This window comes from Mercurialis annua, linkage group LG3 (genome assembly GCF_937616625.2).
Source record: "Mercurialis annua linkage group LG3, ddMerAnnu1.2, whole genome shotgun sequence".
NCBI lineage: Eukaryota > Viridiplantae > Streptophyta > Magnoliopsida > Malpighiales > Euphorbiaceae > Mercurialis > Mercurialis annua.
In genome coordinates this window covers 72,464,211-72,488,987 of record NC_065572.1, presented here as the reverse complement: position 1 = coordinate 72,488,987, position 24,777 = coordinate 72,464,211, and the positions used below count along the sequence as shown (strand labels likewise).

The following is a 24,777-nucleotide window of genomic DNA, read 5'->3' as shown; positions in this document are numbered from 1 at the left end:
ATCTTTTTTTTCTTTTCAACTTCTCCTCCATAACTTGAACACTCCTCGGTCATTTTTATCAGCTAACCCCTCGCAGTTTAGAACGAACATGATTAAGTAAATTGCATTTCTAAAATCTTGATTAAAAATCATAATCAATGTCTATCTGATAGAAATTAGATTTTGCCAAAAAATGATCATGCTGCATCAATTTTGAAACGGTATCAATATCCATTTCAAGTTGGAAAAATCATCAAGACACAGCTTATTGTAGGTCACAAGTTACTGTATTAACTGTACAATTACGAGACAGCTTATGCAACTGCTTACAAGTAAGAAAAAAATTCTGTTTAGTAGGATTTCAAGATAAACTAATAACTGGGCGCAGCATTTGTAAATAGGTCAAACTGTATCAGAGTATCAATCTTCGGCGGTGGTGCAATGTGATCTTACACCTCACCCTTCTCGGCTTTGGCCTGGAGAAGCATCACGTTTTCTCAGCTTTGTCAAGAAGTATCCCAAAGCAACTTTAGCACCTAGACTCGAGTGTCCACGTGAGAGGCAGATGAGTCCCCCAAGAAGGAGCAAACCATTTGCTAACACTTTCTTTGATGGCCTTCTACTGAGTTTCTTCTCTTTGGTTTTATCAGTAAGCGGTTCATCCATAGAAGTCGTAGGAATATCTACAACAACATTCGGTTCTAATTCCAGTGGAACCTAATTATAGAAAAAAAAAAAATTAGCCATAAAAAGAGACACTCAAGGAGTATGTAGCAGGAAAAAGTGCATCGATATCCAAAAAACATAGCCACTCACCTTCTGGATTAGAGACACTGCAGTTAAAGCAGGACCCACTTGAGGACGAGTTGTTGCAATGTATTTGCGAAGTGCATTATCCATCTTACATATATAACTCCAGATGCCTTTAGCAAAAGCCAACTTTGCCATCTCCACATTTAAACCAGCATCTTCTTGGTGATACATTGTTATCTCACAGGCATTTCTACCAGGAACTGTTAACATAATATGACTCATGTTAGATAATGACCACTTATAACTTTTGGAAGCTGAAAGAAATATCATTATTGAACCAAAGTGGAGGTTTACCAGAATAGAAAAATAACAGTTGGGACTTGGGAGAGAAACCAAAGACAGATAAAATTAAAAGATACGAACTTGCCTTTCCTGATTCTCCAGCCAGATCTATAGGAGCCCACTCTTACATACTTTTTCTGACGAGGTGCTAAAGGATGCTCGCAATCCTATAACGAAAAGAGAAGAATTAGAAGCAAACAATGAGCTACTAACAGGCCAGATTTTTCCTAAAAACAGTTCCAGAACAAACTAACACAAGATAATTGTCGCTTTTCCAACCATCAGCATGCAAAAAAAGACCAGCAAGTACAATGCATAGCCAGTATTAGAAACAGAGACAGAAATTAAGGGCAACCCTTGAGAAGTAGAAGTATGCACACTGAAAATTCGTAATGCCATGTGATAAATAAACTTAGATAGAGAGGAAAGTGGGTTGACTTGAGGTACCTTAATAAAACAGTAGAAAGTATGAGGATGACTGGTTTGCCATAGTCTCCAAGCAAGGACATATTCGCGAGGAGTTAGGAAAGGAAATTTCTTGATAGTGCGGCCAACTTCGATTCCAGAAGAGGGATGGAGTTGGAGTTGGTGGTGGTGGAGCAAGGTATTATCCCACTGCAGTCTATAATCAGAGTCCATGTAGAAATCCTTGAGCAACTCAGGGGAGCAATTCTCAAAAACAGTGGTACTCAAGTATTTAATGGGAGCATCCTGTGATCAAATGAATTATGTAATTAATCATAAGTGTTACAGTAGACTAGTAGTACAGACACTTCATTCAATCAATAGACTAGTAGTACAGACACTTCATTCAATCAACGTGTCCCGTTTCGAAAACATTACATACACTTTACATTTCAGACACGAAACTTCATTTTTACATATGAAACTTTAAAATAACACCGTTTCGCCGTGTCCGTGTTCGTGCTACCTATGTGGTAGTAGTAGATGGAAACAGAAAGAAAATTACCTTAGGTTTAAGGCAAGAAGCAGAGTAGGAGAGATGGTCATTTGTTTTATGAATGACGTTTTCCCATTTCTCATCGGGATTCTTCCGATCACCCAAATTTCTGATCAAAAACTCCAAATCCGCATCCGAAACAAGGTCTGAGATTCTGCCGAATTAAAACATGAAGTCAGTGTAAAATCAAATATGAAATATACTGGAAAAATAAGAAAATAAATTAAAATTTACCCAAATTGAGATGCGGAAGAAGAATCAGATTCAGAAACAGCACGACTAGATTCCTGAACCGGCGTCTCCTTACTATTACGCCGGCGACTAGAGAAGGAGTAGTGGAAAACAAAAATGAAGAAGAGAGAAAACAGAGTGAACCATCCATATCCATATCGGAAACCTAGCTGCTGTTCTTGTTCCGCCAAATTAAAATCCATCCTCTTCTCTTCTCTTCAGATATTAGGGTTACACCGCCCACTAAACAGAGCTTCAATATTTTTGTTGCAGAATCATAAGAATAACAATTTTTTCAGAAACTCAATTGAAATTCAATTCAAATAAATAAACCCCACTCAATTCCTTGCTTAAGAGTTCTTAGTTCTTACTCCTTTCTATGCTGCACTTTGCTTGTTTTTATCGCCTACTCTATTTTGTTATTAAATTTAATTTTGTGGATCACATAAAACAATTTAAAAACGTATAAATTTATATGGGCAAAAGAATTTTCAGTCTACCTTTCATTTTTATTTGTGGTGCCGCTGGACTGACTGAACTGATGGCGACATCGGAGTTATCAACTGTCACCGGTTATTATGACTCGATAAGTGAAATTAAGATTGAATAAGAACCAGTGTTTGTAAAAATGGAACCGTTGGCCGGACCGGCTCAACCACAGATGCAAAATCAATTCAGTATGGTTCTACTGGTCTGATCCGGTCGGACTTAATTCCCAATTTTAACTTAATTTATGATTTTAAAGTTTGTTCGACCAAATAGTTGGCCGATTTCCGGTTCAATCGATTAGTGTGGTCTAGTCTTTATTAGGACTATTATACCTTCATTGTTATAAATTCTTTGTATTACCAACGAGCTATAGTTAAGATGCTATAAGCACCGAGGAGCATCCAAACAAATAACATGATTAAATTAAAACAAATCATAATTATATTTAGTGTGGAATTTTGTTGCATTATATTATTAATAATGATATTATTATTGTTAGCTCCAAAACTTGGACTATGTCTTCAATAAACGAATTTTTGAATGATAAAAATGGTCATAAAGATACAAACGTTGCGTTGCCTGAAAACTATTTTGATGATAAAGTTAGATACGTTCATTAAACTGAAAACAAATGAATGATATAGGACTTAATATTTAGTGTTTATAATCCTCTAATGAGATAATACTTCGATCATTAACCTCACAAGAAAATAAGAATCGTAAAAATGTTCTAAAACCGATCATATATTTATACAAGCTCTTTCAGGTGAAATGACGAGCTAAATGGTTCAGCGATCTAAAATCGCCTAGCTCTTATGAAAGTCTAAAAATAAGAGTTCCGTAACCATTAAATAAAGAGAAGATTGGTTGTATTATTTTTGCCAACTATGATAATATCACTTCAAGTTGGAAATTCTTTCTTATAACACAAATACACAAGATTAATGCTCAATATTGTTACTTGTAATTCCAAGTTCCAACACCCCAAGCTCCTCTATCACACTCATGCCCATACATGAATATACATTTTTATTCCCTTATTACATAATCAACACAAGAAAGAAGAATAAAATACACACACGTCTCTTAATTACCAGAGGAGACTGCTAATATTGTATCTTCCCCTATAGAACTTCTTCCTGAAAAGCTGTCTGATACACTAACAGCAACTTGTTTGTTACCCTCGTCTAAGCGAACCACCTGCGCAAAACTCTTGGGCAACTGCTTTGTAAAATCTACAGCGCTTATCGGATTCCCTTGCTGTCTGGTCTTGCGCTCTTGCATGGCTTTCTGCCGCTCTTCATAAAATTCAAAATCATCCAGAATTGACATCTCATTTTCATACTTCCTCAATATGTTCAACATCTCAATACCCTGTTCCAGTTTCACCTGCAGCACATTTTTTATTCAACACGTCTATCTATTACAAATAATTAAAACAATCGGCCTTACCTCCTGTGTGTCTCGACTGTTCGTGACAGGCTTGTTATCGTTATTTTCCAATACAATGTGACGAAACTGGCTGTTTGGGACATCTTTAATAATATGCCACTTTACAGGAAACCGTCCACTCCATTTATCTTGTTGCCAGTAATCTACGCTACTGTCGAAGTCGACAGCTCCAACCATTTCAGCAACTCCACAAAACTGCGCACTGGCGTTCACCTGAATTGCATAAAAGATTTGCAACAGCATTATGAAAAAGACTAAAAGCAGATAACAAGAGAATCACAAGCCCAGAAGCTACAGAAAATAGACAGTGTACCTCAAAGTCAGACAGGGCTCAATTCCAAACTGAAGTTTCAGATACAACAATCAAGTAGTTTCAGATTCAACAAAGTCATAATTCCAAACTAGTTGAGGACAATGGATAAAAGAAATTACTGTATGTTTTTTTTTCAAAAACACGACAGATCTCCCAACTCAACTAAGAAACTGAATATCTATAGACCTTTAGTCCTAATAACAGAGTCGGCAAAACAAATTCGATAAAACATATCCACCCAAAGAATTTTAAAAAAAAAAAAATCTCTCTACATGCAACTTAGTTCTTGAGAAAATGAGAAGGCATTGGAAATTACATATTTACCGAAAAAAAGAGCAACACCGGGCAGGGCTCTTGCTTCTCCTTAGCTTCACGGTAGGCAGCATCCAATTTCCTATTCCCATTTGGTGTGCTTGCCCAGACACCATATTTTATGCTCTTATGAACATTATCTTCACTGTATGATTTGATGACAAAGAACTTAGCATCCTTGTATTCGGTGACAAAATCAGGTCGGTTGTAGGACTCGATGTGGATTGTGGCTGAGGATTTGCTACATTTGTTATGATCAACAGCAGAAGTAAGTTCAGCTGTACTTTGATTCTTGGGCTTTGAGGCCCTTGGCCCTCGGTTTTGCTCACTAAGGATATCAAGACTACCATTGCAGCCGCATACCGAGAAACCGGGTCTTCCCTGCCATCTGCTGATTTCAGAAGGAAGCCAGCTTCTATTGTTTGTCCACACACTAGAAATGGGTGCAGTTCCAAAGCCTGATCCCTGATTAAAACCACTGTGCGTATAGCCTCTGGTATATGAGTTTGAACCAGATCCCATACTATAAGATGATCTTTGTTGTTGAGATGCCTGCAGAAGTTTTATTTGTCAGCAATCAGCATCATAGTACAACCAGAAGTCCACTCTATTAAACTGTGCTCCCAGATGATCACCACTTTCCGCTATCATTAATAAAATAGACTTAGTCATGCAAGCATGAAAATTAATACGCCAAAATTGCAATTATAGACAAAATATGCACTAGGAAAGGAAAGGTAAAGCCCAGAACTAGGATATCTTTGATCAATACTAGCATGTTCTGCTGTCATACCATCTAAAAAGCATTTTGAATAGCATCAATTGAAACTGGTTAAATTCTTAAACATGCTCCAACTCATGGTTAATGATACTGCATCATCAAAGGCGCCTGCGACTTTCATCAAAACAAGCATAGGAAAATCATAAACAACCATGGACAAATTTGAAGGAGGTACAATAAGCTCATTCCACGACCAGGAGGTGGTGAAGAAAATTTTTCATCAGCTTAAGCTGTTAAGAGGAAAGGGGTAAAAAAAAATCTTTGACGAAAAGAACACAGGCATATAGGCAAAGCATCTGACATAAAACCCCACCTGCCCAGGTCATTTCGATTGTTAATGTTATAAATGTCCCGTAGTTAAGACTTAAGATTACAAAACATAATGATAAGGGACCAATTATTCAAAATTCAAGTTCTGGTCATTTTTAAAATAGCTGGACCCACACTCATTCTAGATTCATGTGAACTCATTCATTCTAACTCATTTATAGTTAATTAGAGCAAGTCTCACCCAATTTATTGATTTTCTCAGAGGAAGTGTTAAAGACTGTACTATACAAGTAACTAATTCTAATCATTTTAAATATGGTTGGATCCGAACTCATTTCATATGTATGTGAACTCTAATATTCTAATCCAGTTAATAAGTCTTGCATATATTTACATGGTAAGCCTCAAACCAATTACTTTCTCAACGAACATGATCCATTAAAATAAAGCTCCTGCTTCCAACATGGTTCCCTTCTATATATTCATTAAAAAGGAAGAAAAAGGTGCACATTAGACATTGAGAAAAAGGAAATGGTGGGGAAAAGAATAAAGATCTACAGAGAACATGCATGAGTAAAAATATGGAGGCGAGAGAGCAAACCATTCCAGCATTCTGTCCATATGACCCAAATGTTCCAATTGGCTGTGGAGAAACCGTAGGTGATAAGGAAGTCCAAGGCCTATGCCTATCGGAGGGCTTTGACCAATCTGACCAAAGTCCTCCAGATCTGAATCCATCAAAGCCCTGTGGCAAATCATGAAAGCCAGGAGCACCAAGATTCCTAGGAAGACTGTCTCTACCAAAGGATCCCAGAACAGGAGAATAACTAGGACTCGGCCCAAAAACCATGTTATTACCTTGTTGGTCAATACTTCCTAACATGCTGAGGTCCGGTTGTGGAACTGCTGTTGTTGGTGTCATATATGGTGAATTAGGCAGACCAAACTGCTGGTAATAAGGTGAGCCAGAAAATGGAAATTGTTGGGGGGAGTATAACTGCCCATCTCCACTTACAGAAGGCACAGGTGTTGTGACTGGAGAATATGGCCCATATGGCACTTGAGGACCATACGCATATCCAGCATGGAATAGAAGAGAGCCATTTTCGTTATAGACACCCTAATTAGTAACCAAGTTAATGAAGTATATTACAAGTGAAATCTACAGAATAAAATGTAAAAGATACGAAAGAGCAAAAGCACTCACTGGTGATCCAATTTTCAATCCTTCAGCATTAACATATGGATGATAGTCATCCCATTCGCCAATGGCATTCTCATAACCTGGTTGATAGCATGATGAGGAACAGTTCCATAAATTAATTTGTATCTGATATTAACAAAAATAAAAGTACACACCGGATAAATGCAAAACTAACCTCTATAATAGAAGGCCTGTGCTTGGGGAGCATAAATATTTGGAGGGTAGACAGTGAGATCTCCAGCAGAACCTAAAGGACTGAATTGGCCAATGCTGTCTCTTTGTTGACCTGTAGTGGCAGCATCCGCAGAGGAATTGGGAGTAACTGATGCCTCATTTTTTGCAGGAATAGGCTGAATAAGTAGTTAACAATAAGGTTCTGTTACTGAATTTATTGTGTAATATGATCCACATAGAAGATAACAAACAAACAGGGAATGTATATATAATAACTACCCGCTCTTTCCTGCTATCCGGCTCAACAAGCTTGTCTTCTGCATCCATGATCAGTATGCTCAAAGATTTAGTAAGTTCTTAAAAACACAGGCAGAACAAATGATTAACCGACCAAATTAAAAGTGTAGATAGCAACATTTGAACCGATGAATATGTGCGCATAAATCCTGCACACCTATGCACACATGAGTAAACAGAAAAACATGAATACACCAAAATGAAAAGCAGCCACACCTTTCGCATACACTTAGAACTAACTAAAATAAAAGATGAGAACTAGATAAAGCAAAAGGCATGATCAACAGCAAAAAAGGCAGCACTAGCTACAGATATCTATATTTGATGAACAAAGATCCCGACAATGTGGATATTAATTACTTTTAATCAATCAGTAAAACACATTTACATCATCTTTGGATAATAAAAAAAAACTTTGGGAGTGAAAATTTAATTCAGGCCGTGACAGGGCAGGAATTGAGAGAACAATTGAATGGTATAATGAATTAAAGAATCCAACTAGCACCCACTGAAAAGAAGTTTAGTTGACCTCGTCCATGATTGACGGAAGACAAGTAGTCTCCAATTCCAAATGAAATGAAATTGAAACATCGTCAAGTCATCATTTAATCTCAATATATTCTTCAAAGTTCAAACATATAGGCTATGTTTGGTTCATGAATAGGCGCGGAACACTATTCTGTATAGAATGACTATTCGTTGCTTTGGTTCATGGAATTATAAATCCCAATTCCATAATTTTATGGAATGAATACTCCTCTCCGTTCCATTTCTTACCGCAATTCTATTCCTTAAACTAAACATAGCTGGTATATTAAATTAATACGAGATCAGATACGGAATATGATATAAATCCGTGCCCGTGTCATACCTAGGCGAACTAAAACAACACTAACAGCTTAAAAATGAAGAAAAAAACAGAGTAAGTTAGCTACAGAATACTTAGATCTTAACATAATAAGATAATTCTCATATGAAACGAAGCACAGCATCCTCTAAGACACGCATGATTACATACATAGGATCAAAACTCACAGGAAAATCGACCGAATCCAAAAATAGTTAGATGAAATGATCAAACTGGTTAAATTTTTCAAAAAAGAAAAATAGATAATAGATGAAGATTACCAGAGATAGGATCCGGAGGAGGTCGTGATTGGGTTGCCGCCATGGAAATGATCAGAAACTATATTTTATGCCATAGAATAACAGAATGCATCCAGCACAGTATACATGGACAAAATAAACAAAGATTACTATAGTGCTAATTATTTTCAAGTCGGACATCTACTATGTTAGTCGGTTGCTAATATTTTACTGGCCAAATGTTATAAAAAGTCAAAAACCTTTCATAAAAGTTTCACAAAAGTCTTAACTTTCTAATTTTGTCGATTTTGGCCAAAAACATATTATTTGGTTCAATTGTGGCCAACTCTCAATTTGATTTCGATTTTGCCTATGTGACGCTTACGTGGCATGCATATATATTGAAAGGCCAGAACTTTTGTGAAACCAAATAATCCATTTTTGGCCAAAATCGACAAAATTGAAAAGTCAGGACTTTTGTAAAACCAAATAATCAGTTTTTGGCCAAAATCGATAAAATTGAAAGATCAAGACTTTTATGAAACTTTTGTGAAAGGTTTGACCTTTTTACGACATTTGGCCTATTTTACAACAGATAAATTAACAAGTAGATTCAGTATGTCATGTCATCCGTTACTAAGTCAACCATCTTAAAATATGTTTATTAGAATGACATGGTGAATTAAGCCAAATATTAAAATACTTTTATTTTTATTTTTATTTTTATTTTTATCAAATATTAATTAAAAAGATTATGATAAACGTTTTAAATTGATTAATTATATTAATAGAACGGTGATATTGAAATATATAGTAACATTCAAATACTTTTTTATCAAAATAAAAATATCCCCCCCCCCCCCCCCCCCCCCCCCCCATAAGTTTGTTGTGATAGTATTCCACAAACCAAATTTATTATCCCCATTGCTTACTTATCATATTTATTTATTTCGTCAATCAAAGTATTTATGAGCTAGAAAAAAGTGGATTCACGCACATAAAAATAAACTTCTCTCAATTTTTCCAGCTCAAACTTCCTTTTACTTCCCTTGAAGTGTGCATTCTTGGATAAGTGAAGTGTAGATGTCATGCGCCACATGGAACTGCCTAGACCGCGGTTCAGTTCGGTTTTTGGTTCAGTTTCGATTTCGGTTTTGATCGCTTCCAAACTAATTTTGACCCGATTTTTGTTTTAACCGATTCCGGGCCACTTTTGACTTGGCTTGTTTCGGTTCCAGGGCAATCATGTGGTACTGGTTATCTTAGGCTGTCCATTAACCTTAAAATGTCTCCCGAGATGCTGGCAGCCTGGTAGCTTGTGAGCTGTGGGTGTTATGATTTAATTAGACATCGTGCCTTACTCCAGTTCATAACAGTTTAATGGGAATTGGTGCATGTTTTGCTGTCGTTTTAGGTGTTGTAATTTAAGTCACAGATTGTGCCTTACTCAATTTTATGGTAGTTTAACGTGAATTGGTGCATTTTTTATGATTAAAGTCAACAGTTCTTTTCAGCAAAAATTCGTCAATGCTATGATTCAGATCTGCTTGAAACACTTGCTAAATTACAAAATGCCATGCTTAACTCCCAATCTACACACATCTTTAAACAATAGTAAATCGCAATCTCTTCACTCCCATGTGTCAATAATGAACCGATGGTTACATGTTTGTTTATGTGATCTTGTATCAACGTCATTTAAGACTTAATTAAATGGTGAGCATCAACATCATACTCACCGGGGACATCATTTGCCAGCGTCATCTGAAATTTCTCATTTTCTCGGAAAGTGCTACTTCTAACTCAGGATGAAGAAACCCCCAGAAAAATCCATGACAGTTTGTTTCATACAAATAATATCAAACGGCAAGAGAACTTCCTGAGCAGCAAAATCTCTTTACATGCAAATTTGTATATATTTTATAAATTTTAGCCTATAAACTTTGTTTGCAAGGACATGTAACCCTAAATTGATTTCATTTACAAATGAATTCTATAATAGCATACAAAATTCATTTGAATCAAATCTAATAATATAGTCAACTAACTAGCCCCTCTATAGATTCCAAAAAAAAAATCTACATATTCTGCTGTGAACATATTATACCTTACCTCATGGCTCTGCTTGTATAACAGCCTTAGGTGAATCATTTTTTGTACTGCAAACACTCTCAGTCAAATGACGCCCCTTGGTGTCATATGGAAACAGTGTGACACAGATTCCTGATATTAACGCTACAGCCACGAAAAGAACAATTGCTGCAGTTTGATGGCATCCTTGCACCAGAAATATTGCTACATAAGGGGAGATCATTCCGCCAATTCTTCCTATTGAGCTTGCAACTCCAACACCTGTTGACCTCACTGAAGTCGGGTATACCTAAATCATAAATAAAAATTTCAAAAATTAAACATTAGCCCTTACATCTGCATTATTCTGGCTAGTGAAAACTGCTGAGAGATGAAAAAAGAAAAACAGAGGGGGGGGAATTATGAACAAGAACTTCAACAGTAAATTACAGGCTCCATTAATCCACTCATCTAATTCAAGTTATTCAGAGTCAAGATATTAACTTGAATAATGTCTATACACAATTATAAAAGTTCAGGACATGCATAGAGCAGGTTTTACGCGGCATTTAGCTGAGAAGGGTAGCTTAACTTAAACAAGCATTCAAATCTTGAATTTTTTACGACTACCAACTACCAAATATTATCTCCAACAGAAATAACAGATTATGTTTCATAATCAATTTGCATCGAGCTTCAAAAACTGTTGTAAAAAATATGCTGAATCCTGATATATGTATTGCAACAGAGAGAATACAGTTTGCGTTAATACAAAACTGATCACTCATTGTAATATGTGAACAACTAGGACAATCACTACCAACATAAGACGAACAATGAGATGATTTGATTGCATGATGAAACTTCCCCTTTTCATCAATAGCATTACGATTATTTTATTCTAAATCTAGTCATTCAAATGCTAAAGAGAGGCTTGGAATTAAAATGCAGCCAGCAGGCACATAATCTCTCTTTTCTAGATTCATAAAGCAAGATAAAGGTTTTCAGAGAAAAGTAAATATATAAATAAAGTGGCACAAAAGAGAATCAATGCATTGAAGACCAATATATCAAATGAACTTTTTCCATGCAGATAAATGTGTATGATTTGTACTTTTTTTCTTTAAATACTTTCCAGCTTATGAGACCTGTGAATGAAAACACAAGTACTCCTTTGAATTACCTCTGGAGCATAAACATAGACAACCGCGAACGTGTCCGTTATGCATATTCGAGCTATAAAGAGAAGAACTGTTGTCAAACTTGCTGACTGTTGCACTACCAATGGTAGCAGGAAAATGCCACAGACAAAGAACACAACCGACATCGAAAGCTTTCGACCAAATCTATCAACGGTTAAACCTGCTAGGATAATCCCCGGAATCTCTACAAAAATAAAAAAAAAATATAATTGATTGTAAGTATCTATCCGTACAAAGTAGAAATTTCACATTTCTCATATCCAAAAAAAAAAAAAAAACCGTAACTGCAAAAACTTGCCTGCAAAAGAAGTAATAAACACATTTTTGTAGTTAACATCCACAGGTTTATTGGGCTGTACTGCAGTAAAAGGGCAATGACGGCCCCTATTGTTCAACTCAGTAGTCAACAGCACAAGACCATAATATGTAAATGCATTCCCAAAAAACACAGCCCACAATAGCACAGTTGATCTAGCTAATTTTGGTGAAAGAAGTGTTAACAGTGATCTGAAGGGTCCCATATTTGAATCTTTCCATATGATAGGAGGATGGTTTACACCTTCATCATAATGAGGTGACCTTGAAATTCCACCTTCAGGTGGAAGACTCTCATCTGGTGGAAGACTCTTCTCTTGTAGCTCATTTTCACCATCAGTAACAAGAACACCAGGAGGCAATCCGGTTCCATTTAATTTAGCTATTCTTTCTAAAATCCTAAGGGCCTCATTTTTTCTACCTTTCAAGCACAGATACCTGGGGGACTCGGGTGTCATGTTATAAAATACAAGGAGAAGAAAAGATGGAAAAGCAGCAACACCCAGTAGCCACCTCCAAGTCAATCTTGGCATAATAATCTGCACACAAAAAAACAACTTAAGGATGGGACACTTCGTAAATGCATGGTTATTTTGTCTTACCATAGCAATCCTATAATAATATGAATAAAAGAAAAACAGAAAAAACGACCCGATAAGAAGACAAATTGGTCAAACTTTGGACAACAATTTGCTCTTATATAATTTAAAACTTGAAGTGCAACAGCAATATTGGCTTAACTTTTACAAAGAATCCCACGCAGCCCAGAATTATTATTAGGTAAACTTGCAAAAGTTCATTGAATGGTTAGAAAACCAACCATCAAATAATAGAAAAAAAAGCTCAAAAACCTGAGGGGATTATTGAATTTATAAAAAAGGAAGGGGAAATCTAAGAAAGTTTAGCATTATATCTGAATTTTATGTAATTGAGATAAATTAGATAACTCATCTCTATGGTATGAAGTTGTCAATTAATTTTTATATTTTTAAAATTCATGAAACCTAGTAGCACAAACATATTTTTCCTGTATTTGGAAAACGGAAAATTTCAATTAAAATTACTCCTTAAAAGGCAAATTTTTTAATTTAAATGCAAGATCGAAGATATCATAGGCTCATAGCTTTTTCGGTTTTTCCACAAATGCAACAACAATGTTTTAAGCATCATTTACATCGCTGCAAACAGTAAATAGAAACAGTGCAAGAAGTTCAATAGAGAACCTAAGCAACCAACAATTAATAATAAATATGCAAAGGATAATCATAATCAACAGATAACCACACCGAGCCTACCCAAAATTTCCATTTCTATTTAGACCAAGGAAAGACGTTCCACATTAAGCATTAGAACTATATCATGTTAGCAAATTAAATAAATTGATATATGTTTGATGACATAATATGCATTTTAATATTTAAATAAATCTAGTAACTATAGGACCATCAATACCAAAACATATGAGGAAATCATAAATATACCCATGCTAAAGCAGCTTCTATTGTTGATCCAATGGTCCAGAAAAATTGGAAAATAACCATCCAAGTACCTCTTTTTGATGCTGGTACAAACTCCAAGAACCAGGCTAAGAGTACAGGACCACCTCCCAAGCCAAGTCCAACCAGACAACGACAAAGAATTAATGCAACATAGTTTGGAGCAAATGCGCTCAGAAGTCCAGCTCCAGAAGTAATTACAGCTGTAGCCAGAAATCCCCTCCTGAACAAGTAACAACCAAAAGAACAAATTGAATAGAGAAATAATAAAATGATGAAATTCCAAAAGTACCATCAGTGGAAGAAAGAGCTGCGATGTTTCCTTCTAATAGTTAGAAGAGGGAGATTTTGAAAATCAAGATTACCTTAAAAGAAAACTGTGAGCTACCGACTGGATTATAAATCAACCAATTTATGATAATTTGGTTTTGAAACAAAAAAAGCAGGAGTGACTTTAGCAGAAAAACTGTATACAGAAGATAAAGGTTGCAAGCAACCTAATTGAACCACGGGCACTTCATCCCAAAATTCCAGGTCAGACCACGACTTAGAACATGGCCTATAGACAGGAATTCATATAAATCTTTCCATTCTCGACCAAAAGAACAGACAACGAACAAAATCTCTAAATATATGGATTCTCTAGAACCGGCATTGAGAAAAAATCTATATGAGAGATATCAGCGAGCTAAGAAATAACATAAGTAAGTAGGAAGCCGCTGCATTCCATTATATCACAAATACAGATGCAGGTGTATTGAATCGCTAACACTTTCACTGCAGTCGACAGCTTGCACAGTTAGTTATTGATCTGGAAATTTTGTTACTATTGTGGTAACTGATAGGTACCTGTTAATTAGATAATATAAATCGATAAGAATTTGTTTACTAGCTAATAGAATCATTCACAACTGATTTCGACAAAATACAAACAATTGTACATGCTTCTCATCCTCAATAATAACAAGATTGACGAAAGTAAATAAAGCATAATTAAAGCGAAAACAGAAAGAGATGTCACCTTCTTCCGAATTTATCGGAAACTAATCCCCATGAATAAGCTCCAATCATCATACCAACAAAAACCATACTAGTAATAAGACTTTCCTGGGCAGAAGAAAGCCCCCATTGTCGCTGAACAGCCGGTCCAATAGACGAAAGAAGCATCATCTCCATGGCCTCCGAAGCCCACCCCAATCCCGCATAAAGAAGAACAAAATACTGAAACTTCCCAAATCCAAGACTCACCAGAGCTTCATCCACAGTATAAACAAGCCGTCCCTCGGCCATCTAAAAAGATCGGTAAGAATTAAACTATTTAACAAATCCAATACGAATAAAAACACTAAACAATGCGGTAATTTTAATGCTGATGCTGTTCATATATAGCATTAAACACGCCAAGTAGTGGAGTTTAAAAATTTGGTGTATATTTAACAGTAAAAACTCGTGAGCTATGGAAATTAAAATTTGAAGTACATATAGGAATTTTAGTGAGAGCAAACCTTATCGGAGATAATAAGTGCGGATCTATCGTCTCCGTGTTCTTCTAGTTCCGTATCTTTATCCGTATCTGTGCGGAAAAACCGGCGAATATAGCAATAAATATGGGAATTTAAATAATGGTTATTGGAGGATGATAGATTATTGATTTTGTCTGGATATGATCTCATCTTGATTAATCTGGATTTTCGATTATATCTTGATGCTCTAATCGAGACTGGGAAACAAACAAAAGCACACCGATCCAAGCAAGAGTTCCGATGAAATGAAATTTGGCGCTAAATTCACCCCATTGCAAGATTTGTCAGGGTTTATCAGCTTTCGACTTTGACTTCTTCATTTGCCAACTCAGCTTTTTTTTAATAAATTTTTTTTTTGAAAGATTTTAATGAAATTGTTAAAAATACTCTATTTTTAATTTTATTTTGTAATAAAACTCCGATTTAGATTTTGTTTTTTTCACTCTCTTAATATTTTCAATTTAATATCTGGATTTGTACTATCTTAATTATGAAAATGCTCTGCTCAATTTATATTAAAAAAATTATTTTAGAATTGTTAAAAGCTCTTTTTATAAATTGTTTATAGAAATAGTTGCAAATGATATTTTTTAAAAGATCGTTTAAAATTCTTTTAAAAACTATCTAAAACTATTATTTTTTAAAATACACTCGAACGGGATTTAGAGCAGAAAGACAAATACCTCCAAACCATTATGAAAATTTCTCGTAACCGTAAATATTTATAAAATCCCAATTTGAAACAATGCCAATCAATTAGTCGCTTAAACTAAGATTAACCTGCACATACTCAATTTATACACTCATCAATTGTTGATGACGTTGCATTGATAAAACAAAGTACCTTAAAATTTGCAGCTTCACTCTGAGATTGAAACTTGTTAAATGGTGGCGGTGGCGGTGGTGGCGGCCTTGCTCCCATCCAAACCTAATAATTTTAGTATTTTTTTTCTCTGTATAATATATATATCTATATAGTATGTTCTATCTTTTTCTTTTTGAATTTCACACTTACTCCTTTGGCTAAAATCTTATAAATGCTTCAGAAATCTCAATCCTCATTTCATAACTATACCATAAAATGCTTACTATGCTTAAAAAAGGGAACTTTATAAAGAAGACAGAGGGAGCATGAATTTTAAAAATTTACTTATTATATTATTTACAAAAATTATATTTATTACATTTCAAGTAGTAAAAGTAATAATATATTTATTATGTAAGAAAAAAGTTAAATTTAAGAAAATTACTATCTTTAACTATTCTAAATAATTTATAATATTTTATTTGAAATAATTTCTTTTAAAGAAAATAGATTAATTATATTTCTAGTTTTGAACTCTCAATAGGAAAAGAACTTCTCTCTCTAATATTTTTGTGCTCTCACTTCTCTCTAAAAAGAACTTCCATTTTCTCCATATTTTTGAGGGTGGGAAAAGATGATCTTTCCGGCTAGCCGGAAAATCATCTTCTCTCCGCCCATATTACTAAGTAGTATAGATCTAGTCTTTATTTCAATAAATCTTTGTTAAATTCTTTAATTTTAAGTGGGGTTTTTTTGATTTTATCATGTTGTAATAAATTTTAAGGTCTTTACCACCTCTTTTGCTTTGATTTTTTAGATCTATAAAGAATTTTTAGTGTTTGATCGTTCTTCAAAGTCAAGTTTTTGTAGATCTAAAAATTGGGAGGTTTGTGACTTTTAACTTTATAGATCTAGATGATGAAGATAGTTGGTTGGAAAAAATACTACGCTTCAACGGTTCAAGCGGATTTTCCGTCTCATCGGAAGAAGAAGATCGAACTCCCCGTCCGACGGTTTATCGTTGTGTTAAGTTTGCGGATCCATGATTAGACTTTTTTTTAATTTTGCTTGTATCACGTTTGTTGTCTTTTATTGGTTGCTTAATCTTGAAAGATCATATAAAAAATTATTGTGATATGACTTTCACTCTTATATTGTTATATTCATCAATAAATCTATCTTTGGAAAAAAAAAAAACTCTCAATAAAAAAAAGTAAGAGAAAAGATAAATTGTATAAAATAAACAAAGTGATAAAATATATTACTTTATAAAAATATTTATTTCCTTGCAAGCCTAAAATTCTGAAAATATTGGAGCAGCAACACAATTTTAAAATGTTTGGATGATAAAGTTTAAAAGAATAGAATATATAGATCTTATAAAATTTAACAATTTATGTAAAATTAATGTTTGACTAGCTAAGGGTTATTTATAAAAAAATTTAAACAAACTACCATTCTTCGTAATATTTCCTTTAAAATTTTATCTAAAAGGTAGAAAAAATTATGTTTATTATTTTGTAATTTATCATCAAAATTTAATAAATATTAATTTTATATTAATTCCGAATATGCAATTTTGATCTTCTAGCAAAAAACTATTTCTTTTAATATTTCAAAATATATTTTTATTCTATACTTATTACAGATTATGTGAAAATGACAAAATTAACTAACAACTACTAAATTTTAATTTTTGATTGTTATATAAATATATTTTTTTATTTAAGACAATGTTTGATAAAACTAAAACTTATTAAACATTGAACTTTTAAGCCGAATTTAATATTTTGTTTGACAACTTTATCCACCAATTGTTTTTAGAAAGTCACTAAATGTGTTTTACCAAAATATGTATGTTTGCACCGGCCACAAAGGCTTGGGCTGTATGATAAGACAGACTGGCCCAAGTGATTATAACATAAGCTGGAATGGGCTAAGTTGGATATAAAGGCTAAATGCCGTATTTAATTGAGAAAATCACACAAAATACCTTCTTAGCCCATATTAATCTCAAACATACGGGTCCAAATTTTATTTTTGAACATTACGGTGGCCATCTTTTTTCTTGCAAAAATAATCTTTATTATCTCAACTTTATACCTTTTTAATTTAAAAAATATGGTAAGAAGGAATTGAAAAGGATTTTCATATCTTCCATTTAGATAAAATTTTAAAGATTCTACCGAGATTCTCGGCATTGATTTCTCCATTTTCTCTAATCCAAAAGAAAAACCTAATACTTATGAACCAATAAATCCTAAAATTCAATTTTGATAAAACCTGCTCTCACTCTCTTTATCTTTTATCTCGCACCAATAAATTGAACCATTAAGCTGTGGTGACGATGGCGGTCGTGGAAGAGGTGGAAGATTCGATGGCGGACGTGGAGGTCGGCGGGAGGTCGTGGCGGTGGTGGATTATTTTTTTTCTTCTACAATTCATTTTTAAAATTTTGAAATCATCTTTATTTTTTTACATTAAAGTTCATGTAGAAGAAAAAGAGAACTTCACTGTCAATGTAGTGAAAAAGAACAAACCGATTGCTCCTCCGCCCGTTAATGTCAAGGTAATTGTTCTAAAAATTCCTTATATTAATTGCTTTTAGAGTTCAGAATTATGCATCGTATTTAATTAAAATTCTTTTGATCTTATAATAAACAACAACCTTCAACGTTGTCATTCCTGCATTTTTAAAAAATAATTACTGTCAGTATCCATGTTAGTTAACCATTAGGTAACTATTAGTATACTATTAGTTAGTTTATAACAGAATCTTTTTTATTGTAATTGGGATATCAGCAATGATGTAAAAATAATTAAGGTTAACTATATATTTTTTAATAGTTAATTAATAGTTAACTAACTTTGTATGATTTTTTATATAAAACATAAATATATATTGATAATTACTTTTTTTAATTATAATTAACTAATATGTGACTAATAGTTAACTAACAGTGCCTATTTAATGAGTAATAGCATACTATTAGTTAACCGCATGTTAATTTCATATTAATTTTATTTTTCAACTTAATGTTAAGTTATTAAGAACAAATTGATATTTTTTAACGATTCGTAGTATACTATTAGTTAACTGAAAAGTAAAACCAATGTCTACATAAAGATCTTCCTTCCATACTCCATCATATCAGAATTTTTCAATGTTGTCATTCTTGCATTTATAAAATAAAAAATTTGTTAATTTTCATATTAGTTAACCATTGGATAACTATTAGTAAAATTTTATTATTTAAAAAAAAAATCAAATCGTTTTTTTGTTGAAAAAATAATTACAGCTGTTTTAAAAAAATTGTTATTCGTTTTTCAGAATCATGTATTTGAATAATTATGTATTTGCCATTATATATGGAAATTACATTTGAATTTCTTGTTTTGCTGGATTTTTTTTTGTTTTTCAAATGCTTGTTGTTTTAATTTTTTTAATCATTTTATTTTTTTGGTTACCCTTTTGCCGTTTATGGCATATAATTCAAATTATCAGTTGCTATAATTAAGGATTATTAAAGATTCTTGAATACTATTTGCTATATATTTATACTTTGAGATTTTGTAGGAGATTTTGATTATTTTAACCACTTCCTTCCTTTTTTATAGTTGACAGTAATCCTCAAATATCATAAAGTTATTTGTGCAATTTAAAAATTTAAAAAATATGTCATCAATTTTTTTTTGTCAACAGTAAAAATCTAATTAATTATAGTCATGTAGGTTACTTATTTAAAGAAGCCTATTTAATTTTTGAGTTAATTAGATAAAATATTATAATATGTGAATTTATTATATTATTAAGCTGCTATCTTTCATTTTTTATAATTACAATTTGTTCTTTTTTTGTTTTATTTTTAAGCTTTCTATTTTAGACAAATACATTCATTTCTTCATCTCCCTCTTTTGTTCTGAGACAAATCTAATTTTTCACCATTTCATTTTCATTTTCCTCCTTTTTTATCTACAACCGTCGGATCTATCTTTTCCAACTCGACCTCCTGCTTCCGCCAGGTGTTTCTTCTCCACCGCAAGTGCACTTCTACAATTGCTACTACGATTTCCGGTCTTTCTTTTCCCCCGCGAGTCATCTTCATACTCTCCTCGTTTTTAATCACTACCGCCGTCGCACACCGTCGCCACAAAGCCCACTGTTGCTGCCGTCACACACCATCGTTTTAGTCAAGTTTTTTCAGATCTAAAATCGAATCAATGCTTTGGGTATTAGTTAATTCATTTCTCGTTTTCTCTTTTGTGAACGACGGTGGTACATGTGGTTCTGGCTAGAGTTTTTAGTGCTGCACAGCCTGCACTCTAAGTGTTTGAAGAAATGTTTATGAGAATTGTAATGTTTTAGGTGTTGGGTAAACAATGGTCAACATTGGGTACATCGTTGGATAACTTGTAATAAAATTTATTTTGAATATATCATTAATAAAATCGTTAGTAAACAGTTGTTGAATTTTATTTTTGTTGCTAGTTAATCAATGGTGTACTAATGGTACACCAATAACCTTATTTTTAGTATACTGTTAGTAGACGTTGGGTTACCCGTTGGTAAACGTGTATTAATTTTTATTTTGAATATATGATTATAAGTTGTAGTATTTTGTGTAAAAAAGTCTATTGGCCTTTTTATACTTTTTATAATTTTGTTTTTAGAATACCATTAGTGAACCGTGAGTAAACTGTTGCTAAAATTATAGTTAATTAATTTTAGTATATTATTAATAATTTTTTAGTAAAATGGAATTGTGCATATAAAACATAAATTATTTTTGAATGTGCAGAACATTCGCTTATATGGTTATAAGTTGAATTATTTTGTGTAAACAAATCTATTGGCCTTTTTATACTTTTTATAATTTTGTTTTTAGTGAACCGTGAGTAAACTGTTGCTAAACTGTTGCTAAATTTATAGTTAATTAATTTTAGTATATTATTAATAATTTTTTAGTAAAATGTTAGTGTACTGTTGTGTAATACCCCAAAATATTTAATTAGCTAATTGGACCACGTGTCCAGTTTTGATTCGCCATAATGGTGATATCAGAAGAATTTCTGAAAAGATAAAGTAAATAAGTTTCAAGTAGGTCGGTTTTGAGAAATTAATTATGAGAAAATTTAAGGTTATATTTCAATTCTAAATTTAGAATTGGAATTAAAAGGAAAAATGTCAAAAAAAATTCAAAAATAAAGTACATGGACCAAAGTGGTAATTTAGCCACTTTGTGTCGGAAATAGAAATATTGAATTTTGACGGGAAAGTGTTAATATCGAGCTTCGTATTATTTATCGGATATAAATAATACGTAACAATAATAATTTAAGAGTTTATCGATTTAGTTATGGACTAAATCGTACGATTGAAAAGTTTAAACGATAAATGGTAAGAAACAAAAAGGACAAGGACTAAAATGGCACTTTAGCCAAATGATATAAGAAAGAAAGAAATTGAATCAGAGAGCTGAGAGACTTCGAGAGAAATTGAGAAACTTTCGACGATACCGTCGTTTCGCCGCCGTTTCGCCGTTCGACGTCCGATTCAAGTGATTTTCGCGGCGATTTCTTCAGAATCGAATTCTCTATCAATCCTAAGCCTCGTTTCAAGGTAAATTTCAAGAAATTTGGTTGAAAAGTGATATTAAAGGGCTGTTTTGTATTAGGATTGAGTATTGGTTTGAATTCGACGTTTTTGAAGTTATTATAGCGTTTTAATGAAAACCGAAATGCGGGTTTTGTTTAGTTGAATGTATAGCACGTCGGGATGGTTGAAAAACCCCGGAAAACGACTTTCCGGGGGGCTGTCATGAGTGTGCGTTCGCACACATTGAGTGTGCGTTCGCACACTCCCTGAGTTTGAGGGTGTGCGTTCGCACACTCATTGTGTGCGTTCGCACACTACCTAAAATTTGGCAGATTTAAAATCCCAACGGTCAGTTTATAGATTTGCCTCTTAGGATAGCGTCTGTCAAATTTCAGCTCGATCCAACGGTTCAATTGGGAGAGATCGTCGTTTTGCTAAACAGTGTCAGTGTGCAGGCAGCACCTGCACATTGCCTTGAAAACTCCTTAAAACTTCATCGAAATGAAACTAAACCCTAAAACTTAAAAGTATTATACGTATAGGAATACGAGATTAACGTCTAATCATTAAACATTAATTATTTATCAGACGTGCCAGCGAGCAGAGAGGTCAGTAGACGTGGGATAGCAAGGGCATAACATTTCATCGACCATATTTGTGATTGGATTGCGGTCACTGTGAGTTGCTCTTTACTTTCGTGTATTATACATATAAAGTTATTTTATATTGATATGTATACTGTTTTTACGCATCGCATGTTAGATGATTTGATTAAATATTATATGTTTCTATCAAATGTATATACGAGAACTAGTATGCGATCCGAAGAAACTAGCTACCTATTGGGTGTCAATAGGCTGTGTGATCACCAGTATCGAGTCAGTCTAGTATGTTTGCATTGAGAAATGACTTGACACAGCTGGGAGCTGTTGATGAATATGATATTTACGATTGGGTTATGATTTCGATACGCAGAGTGAACTCGGCTACGGTGTAGCCTGGAAGTCCCCGTATCGAGTGGCTGGGCCACCAGCGAGTTGGACTCGCAATTGATATTTACGATTGGGTTGAATGATATATGATTATTCGAGAGATGTGTCGCATGCTAGGATATTAGTTTCACACGGATCAAATACATGTTTATATGTTTTATATTATTGTTTTATTGAGATGCGATGCTATGTTTTTATAATAATACCGTTAGTAAACTGCGAACTCACTCAGTATTTTCCCAAATACTGACCCCTCACCTTTGATGTTTTCAGGTGCTTAGTATGTGGACCTAGCTAGAGGCCAATTTTGAAGTCCAGAAGTCAGCTGTGTAGGTCTAGTTTCTGACTTCTGTGAATGCTGCAGTAGTGGTCCCGCGTTGACAGAGTCGTAGCCTAGACAGCAGTACACATTGAGTGTACATATTACTTGCTGTCCAGTTTATATGTTTTTGTAGGCTACGTGTTTTATATGTTGTGCACGGCACTAGGTGCCAGTGATATGTTGGATACACTAACTGATATATATTGTACCGCGAGGCCAGTTCGTACGAGGTACGGTAACTAGAGCCCGCGAGGATAACAGAACAGTTAGTGTAAATGTTTGTGTATACATGTTATGTCTACTTGCTTCTGTTGCTTTATGTTATTTGTTTATTATTTGCGAAAAATTAATAGTGATTTAAGGCTTGCTACGGGTTTCGAAGCTACCACTCCCGTTCCCTAGCGCCGGTTGCGGCTCAATATTTTGGGTCGTGACAATGTTGGTATCAGAGCAGTTGGTCCAGTTACCACTGCAAGTTTGTTTCAGTGTTTGTTTGAGAGCAGTTGGTCTAGTTACCACTGCCAGTTGTGTCTGAATGTCTGTTTGACTTTGAATACTCTGTCAGTAAGTAAACCTAGGAACTACTGCAGCAAGAGAGTCAAACCTTAGTTGTTTGCATTTGATTGATATGTGCATTATTAGTAAGTTCCATAAAGCGCGCGAACCGAGATGGTTAAATAAAGAAGTGATGAATATCTGTGTATATGAGCGGATAAGGCAACTAAGTGTTTATTACTTGTGTAAGGGGTATTCAGTGATTACGTATTTGCGAATTACGTACAGATTGATTGAATGTTAAATGTTTATAGCACTTTATAAGGTTATATGGAAGTTAAGAGAGGAAAAATGGGCTCAGATGGTCAATGACATTAGGAATTGTTTCTTTTTTTAGCATGTCTGGGCAAAATGGAGCTCAGTCACATGCTGCAGAGGAATGGGAGGAAGCACCTCCTATCTGTCAAAATGGATTTCACAACGAAATAGGCGGACCATCTGAAGTCCACCAGAATGGATTACACTCAGATGCTAGGAGATCACCTGAGATATATCATAATGGTTTCATGTTAGTATCAGAAATTGATAGTTCTTCTAGGGTTAGAGGTAGAACTCACTCGCTTGAAATGGAGTACAGTGAAGAAAGTGAGGAAGATCCCGAGGAAAATCCAGAGTAGGATCTAGAGAAAGAATCAGAAGAAGTTCCTCAAGAGGAGGACTTTAAAGAAGAAGAGTTATCAGATGAGTCAGATGTCGAGGAATATCGGAGTGAACATTTCTAGTCCAATGTGCGGAGATACTACAATTTGCGAGAGGATACAGAGATAGCTAAAGGTCAGGGGCATGTGATTCTGAATCAAGTTAGGAGGAAAATGCGCTCCTTTTCTAGAGGAATACTACCAGTGGGACTATATTCCTCTGACTTTCTGCGCATAGATGAAAGAGTTCCAGACCTTAATGAAGATAATAGGACAATTAACCGTAGATACGTTAGGGGTTTGGGACTCGAGTTTGATGAGCTATATGAGTATGTTCATGAGCACTTTGGAACGCTCACTATGATGGCCCGTAAGATCGAGGCTGACCGCGAGTGGGATGGCAATCCTGTACGACCCTACCTTTTTCGGACTTGCGTTCTATCCAGACTATAATGGTCGATCCTTTGGTATTAGGACTAACCCCCACTTCGTGCATAGAGGCGGAGTCAACTCCAGTAGAAGAGTTAAGGGTCGACACACTGGAATAGTTATTAGGAAACCTAGCATTCCACATCAGGCACCCTTAGGTATAAATGATTAATATGCTTTGAGTATTTGT

At 34.3% G+C, this 24,777-nt stretch overlaps 3 protein-coding genes across 9 annotated transcripts; all 3 read right to left on the bottom strand.

The window, feature by feature from the left end:
• Nucleotides 1–190: 190 nt before the first annotated feature.
• Nucleotides 191–2,915, bottom strand: LOC126673265 (uncharacterized). Of its 2 annotated transcripts, XM_050367345.2 has the most exons (7): nucleotides 2,767–2,915; nucleotides 2,270–2,519; nucleotides 2,045–2,189; nucleotides 1,522–1,785; nucleotides 1,160–1,241; nucleotides 796–992; nucleotides 191–696 (listed from the first exon to the last, which is right to left on the bottom strand). In XM_050367345.2, the coding sequence occupies exons 2-7, from the start codon at nucleotides 2,467–2,469 to the stop codon at nucleotides 436–438; spliced, it is 1,149 nt and encodes a 382-aa protein (XP_050223302.1). In that variant the 5' UTR covers nucleotides 2,470–2,519; nucleotides 2,767–2,915; the 3' UTR covers nucleotides 191–435. The 2 variants fall into 2 exon arrangements, with proteins under 2 accessions (XP_050223302.1, XP_055960947.1); XM_056104972.1 differs by lacking the exon at nucleotides 2,767–2,915 and having other exon boundaries at nucleotides 2,270–2,745.
• A 687-nt stretch (nucleotides 2,916–3,602) lies between these two features.
• Nucleotides 3,603–8,855, bottom strand: LOC126673090 (YTH domain-containing protein ECT4). Of its 5 annotated transcripts, none has more exons than XM_050367061.2 (8): nucleotides 8,687–8,855; nucleotides 7,541–7,617; nucleotides 7,263–7,437; nucleotides 7,091–7,167; nucleotides 6,485–7,003; nucleotides 4,845–5,384; nucleotides 4,208–4,420; nucleotides 3,603–4,144 (listed from the first exon to the last, which is right to left on the bottom strand). In XM_050367061.2, the coding sequence occupies exons 1-8, from the start codon at nucleotides 8,727–8,729 to the stop codon at nucleotides 3,842–3,844; spliced, it is 1,947 nt and encodes a 648-aa protein (XP_050223018.1). In that variant the 5' UTR covers nucleotides 8,730–8,855; the 3' UTR covers nucleotides 3,603–3,841. The 5 variants fall into 5 exon arrangements, with proteins under 5 accessions (XP_050223018.1, XP_050223019.1, XP_050223020.1 ...); XM_050367062.2 differs by having other exon boundaries at nucleotides 7,541–7,578; nucleotides 8,687–8,854; XM_050367063.2 differs by having other exon boundaries at nucleotides 7,541–7,575; nucleotides 8,687–8,854.
• A 1,749-nt stretch (nucleotides 8,856–10,604) lies between these two features.
• On the bottom strand, nucleotides 10,605–16,197 carry LOC126674653 (organic cation/carnitine transporter 7). 2 transcript variants are annotated; one of them, XM_050369135.2, is made up of 7 exons: nucleotides 16,095–16,197; nucleotides 15,233–15,300; nucleotides 14,749–15,017; nucleotides 13,713–13,950; nucleotides 12,215–12,770; nucleotides 11,898–12,100; nucleotides 10,605–11,024 (listed from the first exon to the last, which is right to left on the bottom strand). In XM_050369135.2, exons 3-7 carry the CDS (start codon nucleotides 15,015–15,017, stop codon nucleotides 10,758–10,760), a joined length of 1,533 nt encoding a protein of 510 aa, XP_050225092.1. In that variant the 5' UTR covers nucleotides 15,233–15,300; nucleotides 16,095–16,197; the 3' UTR covers nucleotides 10,605–10,757. The 2 variants fall into 2 exon arrangements, with proteins under 2 accessions (XP_050225092.1, XP_050225090.1); XM_050369133.2 differs by lacking the exon at nucleotides 16,095–16,197 and having other exon boundaries at nucleotides 15,233–15,586.
• Nucleotides 16,198–24,777: the final 8,580 nt, after the last annotated feature.

Coding starts and splice junctions, on each gene's coding strand:
- LOC126673265 (XM_050367345.2), bottom strand. CDS start 2,469: ATGGATTTTAATTTGGCGGAACAAGAACAGCAGCTAGGTTTCCGATAT. Junction 1,242..1,521: donor CTTTCTACTGTTTTATTAAG/GTACCTCAAGTC, acceptor TTTTCGTTATAG/GATTGCGAGCATCCTTTAGC. Junction 697..795: donor CAGTGTCTCTAATCCAGAAG/GTGAGTGGCTAT, acceptor TTCTATAATTAG/GTTCCACTGGAATTAGAACC.
- LOC126673090 (XM_050367061.2), bottom strand. CDS start 8,729: ATGGCGGCAACCCAATCACGACCTCCTCCGGATCCTATCTCTG. Junction 7,618..8,686: donor TCCTCCGGATCCTATCTCTG/GTAATCTTCATC, acceptor TGTGTTTTTAAG/AACTTACTAAATCTTTGAGC. Junction 7,168..7,262: donor ACAGGCCTTCTATTATAGAG/GTTAGTTTTGCA, acceptor GCTATCAACCAG/GTTATGAGAATGCCATTGGC.
- LOC126674653 (XM_050369133.2), bottom strand. CDS start 15,400: ATGAGATCATATCCAGACAAAATCAATAATCTATCATCCTCCAATAAC. Junction 15,018..15,232: donor CACTTATTATCTCCGATAAG/GTTTGCTCTCAC, acceptor CGATCTTTTTAG/ATGGCCGAGGGACGGCTTGT. Junction 12,101..12,214: donor GTTTATTACTTCTTTTGCAG/GCAAGTTTTTGC, acceptor TTATTTTTGTAG/AGATTCCGGGGATTATCCTA.